Raw genomic sequence first — 15,333 nt, 5'->3', positions numbered from 1 at the left:
GAGAGGAAGGCTTTCTCTGGCTATACCCTCTTTTGCCCTTTTCCTCAGCATCTGCTGCAGGCCATGGCTAGGGACAGGACACGGGGCTGGATGGCACTGGCTGTCCCCCTGCAGCTCTTCTCCCTAGAGTGAAATTAGGGAAACAAGTGAAAGCACAGCAAGAATCTGGGCCCTTGATCAAAGGTGAGGGGGCAGTGATGAAGGAGCACTTCTCTGCAGCAGCCAGCCTCACTGGCAGCCTGACGGTGTCTTTGAAATGTGCTATGTGGTGTATGTGAATGGTAGAGCTGGGGGCTGGCCTGACCCTTACAGCACCTGAGAAGCAAGGCTGTGGTTAGGCAGCAAGGCAGCAGAGCCTGAGCATTGGACGTGTGACACCTACAAGCTCTTGGAAGAGCACCCAAGGTCTATTCATTTCATGGTCTTTGTCCTGGGACTGCTGAAGTGGTTACACTGCAAGAGTTGGTTTTATGCATGTATTGAATCAGCTGTGCCACCCAACACCGACAAGGAGCCCTGGCTCATGGCACCTTGGGGTGCTGCATGGATGAAGGGTGCACCTGAACCAGTTATGTATGCACCTGGGAAAAGTTAATTTTCCATTTGCATCAGCTCTGCTGAGTCAAAGGAAGCAGTGTGTGACATCTGCAGAGAATGGGCCCAACTGCCTCAGACATTTTGGGTGTTTTCCTTCTACACCACAGACTTCTCTACTTGGTTTTAGAACTCCTTCTGCTAACCGGGTGCTGGAAACCAAACCCAGTCTGTAGATCCATTTTCAACAGGCTTCAAGCAACATAACCTGGCTGGAGAAAATGGATCTCAAAAAGCACAAAATATTCCAAGCACATTGCCACTGGCCATCCTGGCTCTTTGCTCAGAGCAGGCCATGCGTTTCAGCAGAGGAGTTAATTCACCGGTGCAGGTCAGGTTATATCCTTTTCAGATGTTCCCTGCTTGAAAGACAAGAGACTGAGTAATGCTAAGAGGACTCTGCTGTGCCACGTTATTTTCAGTTTCAAAAAGATGCTTCACATGGAGCTGTAACTCCTCTGAGCATCCTATCCAGCAATCATCCACAACAGAGGTGTTTTTGCAGGTGGGAAAACAGGAGGCTGCTGAACCAATCTCATCATTTGGAGTCTTTACCTTCAAGAAATCACAAATTTTGCCATCCCAAAGACACAATTAGGGAACGTCTTCCTGCCAGACCCCAAATGCATCCCAGCACAGCTACGCGTTCCCTACCTTGTATGGGGATGGCAAAACTGGCCACTTGGCCAAGGTGCTCCTTTCAAGTCACCATGGAAGTGATGGAAGCAGAGTATGGTTTTGCCTCCTGCACCATAGCCAGCACCCACGAGGTGGCAGCCAGGTGACACCCTGGCCAGGAACCTGCAGACCACCCCCTCTGGCTCTCCTGCCTAGACCCCACCAGCCGCAGACCCTCTCCAAGCAATATTTACTCCTCACTGGTTACTTATTGTTAGGTTTATCCACAGTGTTGGTTTAAGCACGTATCCATCTTCCCCCAGCTCAAAGCCTTTTCTTTCCAGGCTGTCTGCTGCTTGGATTCTCCCCGAGCTGATGCTCACCCTCTAAGTATAATTGCAATACAAAGTAGTTTCAGAATAGCATGCAATAGTGGCTAATTATTTGGAACAATTATACATAACAAAGACAGAGGCAAGCAGCAAGAGGGCTTAATTGTCTGGCCAAGCATGAAATAGCACAGGATTATCGCTAACAGGGGGAGGGGACGCAACAGAGGAGAATTGCCCCATAGAATAGGCAAGAATCCAGGCTGCTCGGGAAAGCAAAGTTTATTGAAGAACTTGAAAATTCCCCTTTGAAGCATCTTCTGAGATGCCAGGGAAGACATGAAAAGGATAATGACCCAGAATATGGGCTTAAGGCACAAATCCCCACACTGACAGACTCCAGGCCTACGGACGCTTAAGCACATGCTTAAATTTTAAGCACATGAATAGTCCCCTTTGACGACTCACGTGCTTAGAGTTAAGCTCAGGCATAAGTGTTTGTAGGATCGGAGCCCAGATTTTTATTACGACTAGACTCTTCTCAGTAATGACAGGAAATAAGAGACCTATAAAACGCACAAACTCCTTGGGTGATGCCACGAAGCCCTTCAATCCACACGAGTGGCAAGGACCTGAAATGAGCCACGGGGCTCATTTCCATGGCTTCCCTCCCTGTGATGGAGCAGGGGAAACAACAACTGTACGAGCTGCGAGCAGTGAGAGCAGCGTGTCCAAGACATGAGTTAGGAATTGGGCCTGAGAGTCTACAGGTGTGAGGGAGAGAAAGGTGAGGAGGGTGCAGAATGGAAATAGGATTGCTATTAAAAGCAAAAAGGTGCTGCAGAAGTTGCTGGGGTTCAGCCTTGCTTGGGAGCACCAGAAAGCAGCATCCTGGGGAGCTTCTGAGATGGTGGGAAAAGCAGGAATAATCTTCATTTTAAAAAATTGAAGAAAATACAAAAAGTCATGCAGATTATGAGCAAATTGATGCAATAGCAACTTCTTTCCAAATATTCTTCACTTAAGCATGCACCTGCTTTTTCTGCAGATTAAGTTTTCTCTCATGTGAGATCTCCCCTGCTCTTTGTCTGTCTCTGAAATTGGTTTTTGCCAGGCTTCCCATTTTTACAAGACAGCTACCTGCTGGGCAGTGACACTTGTCCCTCTGCTTGGATCTAGATCACTGTTTTTCAATTATCTGTAGGACTGGAAGGATTTGTTTTTATTAGTGGGACAACAGCCTTGTGCTGGTGACTGCAGATGTGCTGTTCACTGGTAATGGTAGTGGAAGAAAAAGTGGAATGTGTGGGATATGGATGCTGTGGGCTTTGGTGGGCTGACTCTGACCACAAGAGGGTACGTGACCTATGGTACCTGCTGTCCCACATGCTCCCACGTTGCATGTCCCAGACCTACAACCATGCCTGAAGGTTTGGATCAGGGTGCCCATGAAAGCAGTAGCATATGAGAGCAGACCAGCCTGGGAAGTTAGCCATGAAAGAGATTTTTCCTTAGGAAAAATGAGTGGACATGTAGATCTGTCCCATGGGAGGCTAGACACCCATACCCAGTGCGGGCTGTACCCTGCACACCGGTATTAGCCACCCAGGGACTCTGCAGGGCTGTGCTCCACAGGGTGGGAGCTGGTGGTGGAGGAGGTGACCCTACCACTGCCTCTATTAGTGCACCTGGGCCCTCACCTATGTCTTAGGCATTGGCACCCATAGGTCCAGGACTGCTGCTAGCAGCCACTGGAGGGCATTATATGATATATACAGCCTTCTTATCCTGTGATATGTGCAGACTTCTTACCTTTCTTAGAGGCAGACATGGTGGAGAACGTGTGCTATGGCAACACCCGCATCACCGCCTTCTCCTGTACATCCAAACGCCCATAGCAGGGGGGCTGAACAGCTGACATTGCTTACGGGGAAGGGACAGGCCAGCGCATGCCAGCATGGGCTGGGATGGCCCTCAAGTGCTTGGGACCTTCCCAAGCTGCCCCGCTGCCTCGGCACATTGCCAGCCCGCCGCGACATGTCTCTGCAGTAGCCCGGAGCAGCAGGGCACGGATGGAGGATTTTCTCTGAAGCCAGAGGTTAATTATACTTTATTGGATAATTTTCAGCTGCCAGTCCTGGCAATAAAGGGGATTTCCTCTAGATGGCACGCTTATCTCTGCACTGGGAGGGAAGCCCCACCAGCCTGCCTCCCCCCACAGGACCCCAGCGATGTATTTTCTGGGAGCAGATAACTTACCCCAATGCCTCATGCCCTCTTTATATGCAATTTTAATGCTCAGCATCTAGGCTATGCAAAAGCCTGGAAAAAGGTAACAAAAAAAGGCATTTCAAAATGAGTGTTAGTGGGATCTTTTTAGCCAGGCGATACTGAGTATCCATCCTGCAGAAGTCAGGTCCTTCCAAGTAACATAAAGCCAGATGTGAAACATCAGCCTTTCCTCTAGCAGCCCTCAGTGTCGTTCCTTCCATCCGAGTGATGCAGCTTCCTCTTCCCAGCAAGAATGAGCAGAAGCAGTAAGTGAAAGAAGGGGAGATGAGCGAGTACGTGAAGCTTCAACACCCCCAGAGTGGCTGGATTAATTTCAATCTGTGTGTTGACAGGCTCTCCCTCTCTTGCCTCTGTGCAGCTCAGGGCAGCAATTTCTGCTGGTGGTTTGAAGAAAGGAGCAGGAGAAGTTCACACTGGTCTGGAGATGCTGGGGATGGGTTTCTTCTGTGTCCCTTTTACCCACTGTGCGCTGCAGAGCACCTATGTCATAGAGATGGACAAGTGTCCCTTGCAGTCACACTGACACTGCCACAAAGTCAGGCTGGGATGTGCCAGAGCTGTGTGTCCCAGTGCGCAAAGCAGGGATTATTAGCTTTGTGTCCTGGACCTGAAGGAAGGATCTGCTGGGGTGTGGAAGTGCTGGGGCCAGGCTGTGGGGAGAAGCTGTGACCTGGTGGAGAAGCAGTAGAGGAATTGGCATCCACAGCTGTACGCTGGCAGAGCAATGGAGCTGAGATTCACACTTCTGTGCAGATTCATCCCTGACTATTACAGTGATGCCTAGTTTGATATTTTTTCTACCTGCTGACCTTCACTAGATAAAGGGACAGGGTTAAGGGGTTTGGCTCTGCCTCTGCTTCTCTGCATGGGTGAGATACTTCACCTTCCTCCCCATGCTTTAGGTTGCCGACATTTTCCTGCTGTTTATTCAGTTCCATCCCAAGATGGGGACAGAGAAAATGAGCCCTGCACTATATTCCTGTGCAGTAGCAACATCACAGCCTCCAGCTGACTGAAACATAGTCTTATTTGAGGTCAAGAGGCAAAATATATCTACAAACATGTTTGCGAGGCAGATCTGTAGGTATCAGAAGGTATATGCAGGGACAATTTTTTACAAGGATGCAGCAGATTCACCCCAACATGATCCCCAGCTGGAGATTGCTGGACACTTCCAGATGCAAAGACATCCAGCCATTTACATCATGCAGAAAAAAAATAAAAAGGAGTCAAACACTTTTTGTACCAATCAACCTATATTCTGGTAATTTTCCACCTTCTCTGTAATTTCCTCCATTGAAGGCCCTCTCTCTGTATTGGTCCTAACCCCCAAGCTGAGCGTCCTCAGCTGGCGTTTCTGGCAGAAGTGGACTTTTGCGAACTCAGTGGGTGAGGCGAGCACTCAGGCTGCTGAACCGCTGAATGTAGAGAACGCAGCAGCGGGGATTTCCTGGGCACATTGGCATGATCAGATGCTAACATGGAAAACCCAGACTTGAAAACCTCATCACAAGTTTCTACATCCTTGTGAATCTGGTCATTTATCTAGGTTCTTGCACTGGTGCATGCACTTTTGGAAAATCTGATTCCCTCCTGCATATTCCACCGCCCGCCCCCCCCCCCCCCCCAAAAAAAAAAAAAAAAAAGACCCAAAACCCAAAACCCTCTCTTATTTTCAGGGGATTCAGGGAAGAATGAAGTGATTTAGCAGTCTTGTTTTCACAGGGTATTTTTCCTTGCATAGTAGGCACAGTTACCAGGCTGTTCTATGCATATTGCCATGTGCCAGAGCATAATTGCCTTCCACATGCATCAGCCTTTGGCTAATGTGTTTTTTATGGCAACCAGGAGGGCTGGCTTTGGTGAGTCTCAAAAGTGCACCTGGTGGTTTATGGCTTGAAATCACTTCGATCCTCTGAGTCATGTAAGTGTGTGAGAGTACCCATCTCTTTTCATGTCAGGTTGCTGAAGAACAGTACATAAAAAAAGCTTATACCAAGCCAGAGTTTATTGGTTGGCTGTTATGCTGTGTATGAGCTTGCCTGGTGGGCTTCAAATCCATGTGGGATGGGATCAGTTATGAATAGAGAGCAGCAGACAAAGTTTTTGAACTGCAAGTCCAAAGCCAAGGTCCTAAAGTCATGACACAGCACCTAAATAAATGTGTGCATATGGAAAGGAAAGGAAGAGCAGGAAAGACGGAGAGACTTGCTCTTCAGAGGTTCATGGGTGTTCAGTCCTACACGAGGGGTGCCTGGGAAAGCCCTCCCTTGAAATCCAGGCCTTTTTTGGTGTGGATTTTGGGATACCTGCATTTGAAAATCCAAGTCCGCAAACCCAAGGCGTCCGACATCTGAGCGCTGCAGGGATGGGTATAGGCACTTGGCTCCCGTGGTTTCCAAACTGGGAATTCCATGCAGCTCGCACTATCCGGCACCACCATTCCCACTTAACCTCCCTGAGCTGGGAGTTCTTGATGTGCAGGCTGCAAACTGATCTTTGCAAGCTGGGAGCTGGCAGTACAGGGCTGGAAAAAAGGTTGAACTGCAGGGAGCACTGAAGGTCTGAGCCTTGGATATGGAAAGAAGAGAAATAATATCAAAGGAAATCACATAAGTGGAAAAAGAGCCCCCTGGGGCAGCCCAGGCAGCAGCAGGTCTGTCTTGTTCATGTTTTCAGAGAAGTTAGAGGTCAGCCAAGCTTGATAACGAGGTAATACAGAAAAATCCATCACTGAGCCTTGGGGGACTTGTAGATGCGGCTCTCATCAGAATAAACGAATTTAGATGCTGCTCGGCAGAGGAAACAAGAATGATTATGTATTGCAAACCCAACAGATCATCCGAAAGGATCTGGGAGCAACGTCGGCTGGGCTGGAGCTAAATCCCCCACCCTGCCCGTGGCAGGGCACGGGAGCGCCGCAGGGCCCGATGCTGCCCTTCCCCGGGCACAGCGGTGCGGGATCAGGGCTTTGCCCCGCCGTGAACCCCAGCGGCGGCGGATGCCCCGGCCAGGACCGGCTCCCTTAGGCGGGGGCACGGCCAGCGCCGGGGCAGGAGCAGCGATCGCACCCCGCGGTGCTCCAGGATTGTCGTCCCTGCCCACCCCGACACTCCCCCGGCAAATAACGGTCTCGGCGGACAGGCAGGGGACGATCTTTTCCTTGTGGAAAAAAAAAAAAAAAATTGTGTCTGGTCGTTGTTCCGGTTTGCAGCTTGCAGGGGCTTCCACGGAGCTGCCCGGGCGGGGGCACCGGCAGCCCCGGGGGGAAGCCTCGGCCGGGGCAGTCACCTGCTAAAGAGGTCTGCGGGACATCAAAACGCCGACCCAACGCCTCATTAAGACAGGCGGAAAAGACAGTGAAAGTCAATTTAAACGAGAAAATAAAAGAAGAAAAAAGTCCTGATCGGTTGATGGCCACTTCTTTTTTTCTTTTTTTACCGCACTGCTGAGACTTTTTGGAGACCCTCCCCACCCCGCCAGCTCTCAGCCCCGCGCAATTTAACGTGAAATGTAAAACAGAGTCGGGTTAAAACGGGAGATGGGAAGGGAGGCTGTAATGAAATACTTCAGAGAGGAGAGAAGAAAAATTAAAAATCTGCCGAAGGAAAAATGCTTCCCCCCCAGCCTCGCACGCCTGGGAACAGTGACACGATGACAAGGCAATCTTTTCGGGTAGATCGATAGGGTTTCCCTTTCGGGAGCCCGCATCATTTCCTACCCCGGCGTGCAAACGCGTGATTTAAACTCACCCCTGGCTCCGCGTGTGGATGCACGGCCGGGAGCGTGTGTGCGCCTATGTACGTGTCTGGGCTCCGACCATCTGGTTTGCTTCACTCCCGGGTTTCCCTTTTCTAAATCTTTTCGGGACGGGTGTAGTTTGGGTACTTTTTCTCGTTTTGATTTGTTTCTGCAGCCGGTCTTGCGTGGCAAAGTTGAAGCTAATACCGGCTCGGCGAACGGGAGCCGCTCGCAGACGGAGGGACCGGGTCTCATTCACGGTCGTCTCTTTTTGGGTCGTTCCCTGCTTTAATGGGGACGATATTTTGCCTTGAAACAGGCAGGAATGGTGCCGGTGGTGGCTGACGGGGACACGCTGGTTCTCGAGCTCCGGCGGCTCCGGGTGAACGGTGCCGAGGGGGGAGGTCCAGGCGGGAGCGGGACAGGGCTCCGGCCGCAGCCCACCGACAGCCGCCTCGGATCGACCCTCCTCGCCTGCCCCCCCTCCAATTTCGGGCCCATCGGGGGCCCGATGCCCATGAATCCAGCGATAAACGGCTCCACCCGAGCCCGCCGTGGCCGGGGGTTCCCCCCGCGGGCTGCCCGGCGCTGCCCGCCCTGGCAGGCAGGGGCAGAGGCGGCAGCCGGGGCAGGGCGGGGGGGGCCGGGCAGCGGACACCCACATCTGTTTCACTTCGAGCCGTGCGGGAGCAGCCCGCAGGCAGGGCGGCCGGGGGCGGCGGGGCATCCCCCGGGCGGTGCCCGCTGCCCTCGGCCGCTCGCAGCGCGCCGTTTGCCCGGGTCCCCCCCCCGCCCGCCCTCCCCTCGCCGCCCTGCACAGGCACAAGGCGCAGCTCCCGGCGGTTCCTCGCTGCCATGAAATGCACCAAGTGGAAATTCAATCGCCCCGTTGTGTGTGTGGTCGAAATCTCTGGCAGCTGCTTCGGAATTTTTTATGACACTTTCGTTTATGTAGGGGAGGCATAACTATTATTTTACTTAATAAAAATGGAAAGCGGCTAGGGTCTTTTCCCTCTCCGCTCTCTTCCATTTGTCCTTCCCGTCGCCTTTCCGCGGGGCTGATGAACGGAGAGTTTAAACCAAGTCGGTAGGAAAGATGCGGCGTCTCGGAAGCATTTCTCCGTGTTAGCTAATTATATTATAAAAGAAAAATAAGAAAAAATATGAATATATCTATAGCTGAATATATATACACACACACACCCCCATACATACGAGAGGGAGATGTATGCGTATGTGTCGCAAACGCAAGGTTATCAGCATCGGAGGAATATAAAAGTGAAAGAGGTCAGGAAAGCTCTCCCAGCCCTGACGCATGCCTGCGGGACAGGCTGGAAGTCACCTTCCTGAGCAATTCTCAGCACAATTATTCATCTATTTTTCCCTCCGGTCGAGAAATCCTCCCCGATCGCAGCGTTGGCGGCGAGGGAGGAAGATGCGACCGAGTCCGCGCAGAGGCTCCGGCTCTGCAGTAGCCGCTTCACCCGGAGATGTGCGGGCGAAGCGCCGGCCGCTCCTGCCCGCTCCTCGGGGTCCCCCCGAGCCCGGCGAGTCTGTGCACCGAGTCGTTAGGGCTTGAGTAATTGTGACCGGCATTTGGAAGCGGGGCCGCGCAGCTGTTTGGCCCGGCTCCCCGGTATTAGTGCTGGAGATTTTATCACCAAATGCTCGCACCTGTTAACGGCAGCGACTGGCAATTCATCACCGCGGATTCTCACACTGCTGAACGCGGCCCTGGAGGAGGGGGAGATCTCCCCCTGGCACCCCCTTGGAGTAAATCATCCCCTTCCTCCCTCCCCGGGCATCCTTCCCCCGGGAAAGCGGCTGCGGGTTTGCAGAGCTTCTAAGGGAGGAAAAAAAAAACAAACCAAAACCCAAAAACCAACCAACAAAAAAGCCCATCCCAACCGAAAAAACGTGCGAGCGTGGCTCGGTGGGTCCGCGGCAGAGACAGGGACACCGGGCTGCTACAGCCACCCACGGGGCGCGGGGTGGGCGGCTGCAGCCGTGTCCGTGTCCCCCGCCCTCCGCCGGGGTGGCCGCCCCGGCCTTGCCCTGGGGAAGCGCGGCCGCAGGCGGGCGAGCGGGGCTCTGCCACCCGTGGGGACACCGTTGTGGCTCCGCGGGGGCCTAGGGTGCCTCTGGTTACAGGGAAATCCTCCTGCTGCGGCTGTAGCCCGCGGCAAGGTGGGTGTCCGCCGCCCCCCACCCCCTCCCTGCCAGCCGTCGGGGGATGCTGCTCCTCGAGGCAGCGCTGGCGGGGGCGCGGCGGGCGGGCCGTCCCCAGGCCGGAGGAGATTCCCCGTGTCCCGGAGGGGTCCTGCGGCCTGGCCGGGCTACGGGCGGACCACCTCGGAAAGTGGTACCCGCCGGGCCGGGATGCGGGAGCCGTCCCAGCACCCCGCGGACACGCACCGTCTTCCCTTTGGTTCTTTCTTGCGGGGGGGGAGGGGGGGGAGCTTGACTGAGCGTTGCTCCCCGCCTTCCGCCCCGCACCTGCTGGGCGGCAGCATCCCCTCCGCGGGTGCGGGCCCGTGGGAGCCGTCGGGGAAGTCGGGTTTCCAGGCAGGGTACTCCGGCCTCGGTGACGTGTCGGTGACGTGAGCGTGTGCAGAAGGGGAGCAGGGATCCCAAATTCACTCCCCCTCCCCCCGGGGGTCCCGGGGGGCTCGGCCCTGGTGGAGCTAGGGTCCCCGCCAGCCAGGCTGCCGGAGGGCGGCAGCTCAGCCCTCAGCCCCGTTGGCGGGCAGCCCGCGTGGGGACAAGGGACCCTCCGTGGCCCCCGGGCGGAGGGAGGGGGCCGTTGCATCCGATAGGAACGAGCCCTGCGAGCCTCCGGCACCGCGGGGTGCTTGGGGCGGGGGGGTGTGGAAGTGGGCTTTATCCAGAGCCGACCCCCCGCTCTCGCACCAGCCGGCTCCAGGCGTAGCCGGGGACATCTAAGCGCCGGGGGAGCGGGCAGCGCCTTTCCTCGAAAGCATCACCGTCGGAGGCGGGGGCCCGCACTCCCGGGGACCCGGGCCGGGCCAGGCAGCCCCTCGCCGTGCCCCGAGGGGCCTGCGGCGGCGGCACGTGATGCCGGGGCGGCCGTATAAAGGCCTGGGGAGCGCTGGAAGGAGGCGCAGAGTGGGAGCGTTTCCACCGGGTCCCGGCTCGGGAGGGGTGGGGAGGGGGGAGCCGCCTTCCCAACTTCTGCCCTCCCCCCTCCCTCTTCCCCCGCCCCTCCCTCCCTCCTCCCTCCCCTTCTCCCCCCCCCCCCCCCCGCCCTGCCAAGGAGCCGCCGCACCCCCGCTTTCTCTCCCCTCTCCTTTTATTATCATTATTACTATTATTTATTATCGCTGCTTCCAAGCTCCCTGCCCAGCCCCCGGGCGTCCCATCCCTCCGCCCCCGCCCCGCGCCCCTCCGCCGCCCCTCCCTCCGCAGCCACCACCCCGCAGCCCTGCCGCGGTCCCGCCAGCAGCGGCGCGGCGAGCGGGGCGCGGAGCGGCGGCGCCGGGGCGCGGAGTCCCAGCGGCGGCCGCAGCCCTCCGGCACGGCCCCGGGCCCATCCCGGGAGCCGCCGCTAGGTGGGGGGGGGAGCCCGGCCCCGGCCGCCCCGGCCGCACAACAATGACTTTGGGCAGCAGCGGCGGCGGCGGCTGCGGGATCATGTCCGAGCGCTCCCCGGAGGAAGAGCCGCTCTCCGAGGTGGAGGACGCGGATATCGACGTGGTGGGCCCGCCCCAGGATGGGGGCAAGTACAGCGAGGACGAGGAGGACGACGACGACGACGAGGAAGAGGAGGACGAGGAGGACGGCGGCGATCCGCTGGGGCTCGCCCTGCCGCGGAGCGGGGCCGCCAAGGCGCGCATGGGGGGGTCCCCGGAACGGCTCTCCCCCGCCGGCGGCTCGGAGCCGGCGTGCGCCCGCGGCGCCGCGCCCGGGGAGAAGGCGCCCGCGGGCGGCGGCGGCGGCGGCGGCGCGGTGGGGAAGAACCCGCTGGTGAAGCCGCCCTACTCCTACATCGCCCTCATCACCATGGCCATCCTGCAGAGCCCCAAGAAGCGGCTGACGCTAAGCGAGATCTGCGAGTTCATCAGCGGGCGCTTCCCCTACTACCGGGAGAAGTTCCCCGCCTGGCAGAACAGCATCCGCCACAACCTCTCCCTCAACGACTGCTTCGTCAAGATCCCCCGGGAGCCCGGCAACCCGGGCAAGGGCAACTACTGGACGCTGGACCCCGAGTCCGCCGACATGTTCGACAACGGGAGCTTCCTGCGCCGGAGGAAGCGCTTCAAGCGGCAGCAGCAGCTGCACCCGCCGCACCCGGAGCTGCTGCTGCGGGCCGGGGCCGCCGACGCCGCCGCCTTCCTGCCCGGCTTCGCCTACGGACCCTACGGCTACAACTACGGCCTGCAGCTCCAGGGCTACCCCCCGCACCACCACCACCACCACCACCCCGGCGGCGGAGGCGGCGGCGGCGCCGCGGGCGCCTTCCCCTTCCCGGCGCCGCACTGCCCGTTACCGGCTCCGCCGCCTCCCGCCGCCGCCTCCGTCTTCTCGGCCGCCTCGGGGCTGCCCTCCTTCCTGGGCGGCGAGCTGAACTGCAGGAAGTCCTTCTACCACCCCCAGCTGAGCCCCACCGCCCTGCCCGCCGCCCTCCTCCAGACCCTGAAGCCGGACCCCACGCCCGCCGGCGGCGGCGGCGGCACCAACCACCCCTCCCGGCCCTCATTTTCCATAGACAACATCATCGGGGGGGCCGTGCCCCCGCCGCCCAGCACCAACCCCAGCGCCGCGCCCGCCGCGCCCTACCCCGCCGGCCAGGCGGGCCCCCCGGCGCAGGTCCTGGCCGTGCTCAGCCCCGCCTTGGCCCCGGCACAGCCCCAGGTCAGCCTGGCACACGAGCCCCTCCTGCAGCCGGCCCAGAACTTTTCCAGTAAAATCACAACCCTGAGCAGCTGTCATTTTTAAAGTGTGCTGGGGGGGGTGGGTGGGGGGGGAGAGTCGCGAAGCAAACGGCCCCTTCCCAGCTCTCCCCCCTCCTCCGAAACTGCTCCCCTTCCCTCTCCCCGTCCCCCCACAATCTCCTCCTGTTGTGTTTTAAGGTAGGAAATATTTCTTTTTTTTTTTTTTTTTTTTTATTTTTACTTTATTTCCAGGCTCTGTGGCATCCAGATCTGTTTGTGTCTCCTTGCTCGGGAAGAAAAAAAAATAAATAAATCGGGATGGCGGGAGGGGGAAAGGAATAACAGGAGCTCGTCCCGCAAGCGCCAAAGCGTATTTATAGTGGCCGTAACATAAGCTGGGACCTGGGCTGGTTGAACACGCAACGTCTTGCGGGAGGTGAGGGAGGGGATGTTAAGAAAGAAACGGTCTTAGGGTCGGAAATGTTTCCTTTGAGAGGTGCGGGTTTGCCGCGGGGGTCCCCCAAATCGCCCGGGAAGGCGGCCAGGGGAGTCGCAGCCGCCCCCGGTCGCAGCGAGCCCGTTTTCATTCCTGCAAATCTGTCTCCCGGGCGGTTTTGCCATGTGTGTCTGTCTCTCCCCTACTCTCAAAGAAAATGTTTTAATGGCTCGATCTTATTTTTAGTTTCTTTGAAGCTTCGGGTTTGGTTTTAAAAGGCACTGTTTAGGGTTTCTTTATGTTTAAGAAGAAAAAAGTCAGTGAAACTCAGGACTGCGGTTTATTTTTTTCCTTCCCCCCCCCCCCCCCCCCCTCAATGAAGGATTCAAATGCACGTTTAAAAGAAAATCCGATCCGTAAGGAAGTTTGGAGAATTCCCACACCGGTGTGTTTTTTTTTTTTAATCCCCCGTTTTCCCACCCCCTCCGTGCGTGGGTTTTTTGGTGTATTGGTAATTATTTGTATATAGATTATTCGGGAGCTAATGAGCGGAGTCCAGTTAACTCTTCACTGGTTGTGCATCCGTCATATCTATTTTATTGAGAGAATCTGTGAATAATTTGATGTGGAAAAGGCAACAGAATTTTGTCCACCGTTGGTGTAAATTAATAAATGTTTGTGACCTGGTTAAAAAAAAAAAATAATAATCCCGATCGTTCTTTGAGATGTCCTTTGTCACGCTGAGAGTCCAGAGCCGCGCTCGGGCCTCGGGGAAGCGAGTGCCTCCCGCCTCGGGCTGGCGACGCTCGGCCGCTCGCGGAGTTTCGCCGCCCGAAGCCGGCGGGGCCGAGCCCTCCGTCCCCTCCGCGCCGCGGCCGGGCGCGCAGCCTGCGCGGGGCCGCTCCGCGCCGCCTCCCTTCCCCCCGCCGCAGGCTGCCGCACAGGCGGGGTGCGGGGGGGGCCCGCTTCGGGTCCAGGGGCCGGCAAGGGAAAGGACCCTCCGGAATTTTTTTGTTGTTGTTAATTTTATTTTTTATTTCTTTGTTTGCTTTTTGGTTGGTGCATACACCCCCCCCCCCCCAACAAAAAAAAAAAAGTCAGACAACCCTCTGCTTGTTTCCAGGGGGAGGGAGATGGGGGCCGGGAGAAACGTTATCCCTTCTCTCCCCCCCACCTCCCTTTATTTTGTTTGGAAAAGTTGACACATGAGAAAATAAGTTGGAGGGTTCCCCCCCGCCCCGCACACACGTCCCCCTTGGGCCTGCAGCATTTGAATGACCGAATGAAACTTGATCTCCGCCTAAATTTTGCAACAACTTACAAAGTAAATAAACATCTTTAAGCGCTCCCTTCTCCAAACCTCTCCCCCCCCCTCCCCTATTTATTTATTTCAGGGACCAAACGTGCTCTTCGGTTTGTTTGTTGGCAGGGACCCTGATCTAAAGAATCGAGGCCTTTCTGCCCGCGCAGCCAGCTGAAGGAGAAGGAGAAAAAGAAAAAAAGCTGAGACGTACGAGGCAGGGAGTGGGGGACGGAGCCGGTCCCCGGGCGAGCGGGGCTTTGTGCGGGGCCCGCCGGGGCGCGGGCAGGAGCCGGCCGGTGTGCGCTGGGGATGGGGGGGGAAAGGCCTTTCTTTTCTCTTCCTCCCCCCCTTTTTCTTAATCCCCCCCCCCCCCCCCCGCCCCTCTCTGTGCCACCTCGAACCTCCGCGCAGTTTGTTGATGTTGTTCCTGAACGTGCCGCCTCCCCGCAGCGAGCGGTCTCACATCTCGCCTTCACACACATTTGCTTTTGAAAAGCGATCTTCGTGTCCGGCACTTGGTTGTCTCCCTTTCATGTCCAGCTCCTACAAAAGGGGCTACAAGACTCGACATGGGAGAAAAGAGGAGGCCAATGAATCTATTTTCCAGATTGCCAAGCACATGGTTGGAAATTGAAGGGGCTTTTGTAGCATTTCCCCTTCCTCCCTCCCTCCCCGCTCCTTTTCTTTTGCTTGTGTGCAAATTGTTCAATTGCTCTGGCAGGGGTGTTCCTGACAAGCTCATTACTAGAAGGTGCCAGACCCCTCCTCTCCCTCTCCCCCGAAGTCTTTGATGAAGTTAAAATGCGCTGATAGCTGCTCTCGGGGCTATCTTTGTTCAGCCTCCTTTAATAACCGAGCCTGCTTTGAGGGGACGGGATCCGAAGGAAGAAAGCGATGTGCAGCCAGGCTGGGTGGTGGCTGTGTGTCTGGAAGAGGGGGGGTGGCTTATTTTAATATAAAGTAGCATCTTTTTTTTTTTTTTTAATTTTTGTTGGCTTGTTTGTTTGCGAAGTGCGGGAAGAAAATGAGCCAAGGGTGGCAGGGGCGGCTGAGAAGTAGCGGCCGGTGCCCGTGGGGATGAACGGGTGCGTCTCGGCCCTGCAGCCCCCGCTGGGTGCAGAGGGTTCT

General features: G+C 56.5%; 2 protein-coding genes across 5 annotated transcripts; one reads left to right on the top strand and one right to left on the bottom strand.

Moving 5' to 3' along the window:
* Nucleotides 1-5,144: 5,144 nt before the first annotated feature.
* On the bottom strand, nucleotides 5,145-10,776 carry LOC142059187 (uncharacterized). 4 transcript variants are annotated; one of them, XM_075097686.1, is made up of 3 exons: nucleotides 9,249-10,776; nucleotides 7,586-9,127; nucleotides 5,145-6,622 (listed from the first exon to the last, which is right to left on the bottom strand). In XM_075097686.1, the coding sequence occupies exon 1, from the start codon at nucleotides 10,381-10,383 to the stop codon at nucleotides 9,418-9,420; it is 966 nt and encodes a 321-aa protein (XP_074953787.1). In that variant the 5' UTR covers nucleotides 10,384-10,776; the 3' UTR covers nucleotides 5,145-6,622; nucleotides 7,586-9,127; nucleotides 9,249-9,417. The 4 variants fall into 4 exon arrangements, with proteins under 4 accessions (XP_074953787.1, XP_074953788.1, XP_074953786.1 ...); XM_075097687.1 differs by having other exon boundaries at nucleotides 5,145-6,403; XM_075097685.1 differs by having other exon boundaries at nucleotides 5,145-9,127.
* Nucleotides 10,777-10,851: 75 nt separating this feature from the next.
* FOXD2 (forkhead box D2) lies at nucleotides 10,852-13,962 on the top strand. Its single transcript, XM_075097684.1, is given in 3 exon segments — nucleotides 10,852-11,982; nucleotides 11,985-12,043; nucleotides 12,045-13,962. Coding segments are annotated over 3 exon segments (1,341 nt in total). The 5' UTR covers nucleotides 10,852-11,186; the 3' UTR covers nucleotides 12,531-13,962.
* The last annotated feature ends 1,371 nt before the right edge of the window (nucleotides 13,963-15,333 follow it).

Source organism: Phalacrocorax aristotelis, chromosome 6 (assembly GCF_949628215.1).
Source record: "Phalacrocorax aristotelis chromosome 6, bGulAri2.1, whole genome shotgun sequence".
Classification (NCBI taxonomy): domain Eukaryota; kingdom Metazoa; phylum Chordata; class Aves; order Suliformes; family Phalacrocoracidae; genus Phalacrocorax; species Phalacrocorax aristotelis.
The sequence above is the reverse complement of the archived record's forward strand: the minus strand, read 5'-3'. Positions and strand labels throughout refer to the sequence as shown.

Coding starts and splice junctions, on each gene's coding strand:
- LOC142059187 (XM_075097685.1), bottom strand. CDS start 10,383: ATGCAACGGCCCCCTCCCTCCGCCCGGGGGCCACGGAGGGTCCCTTGT.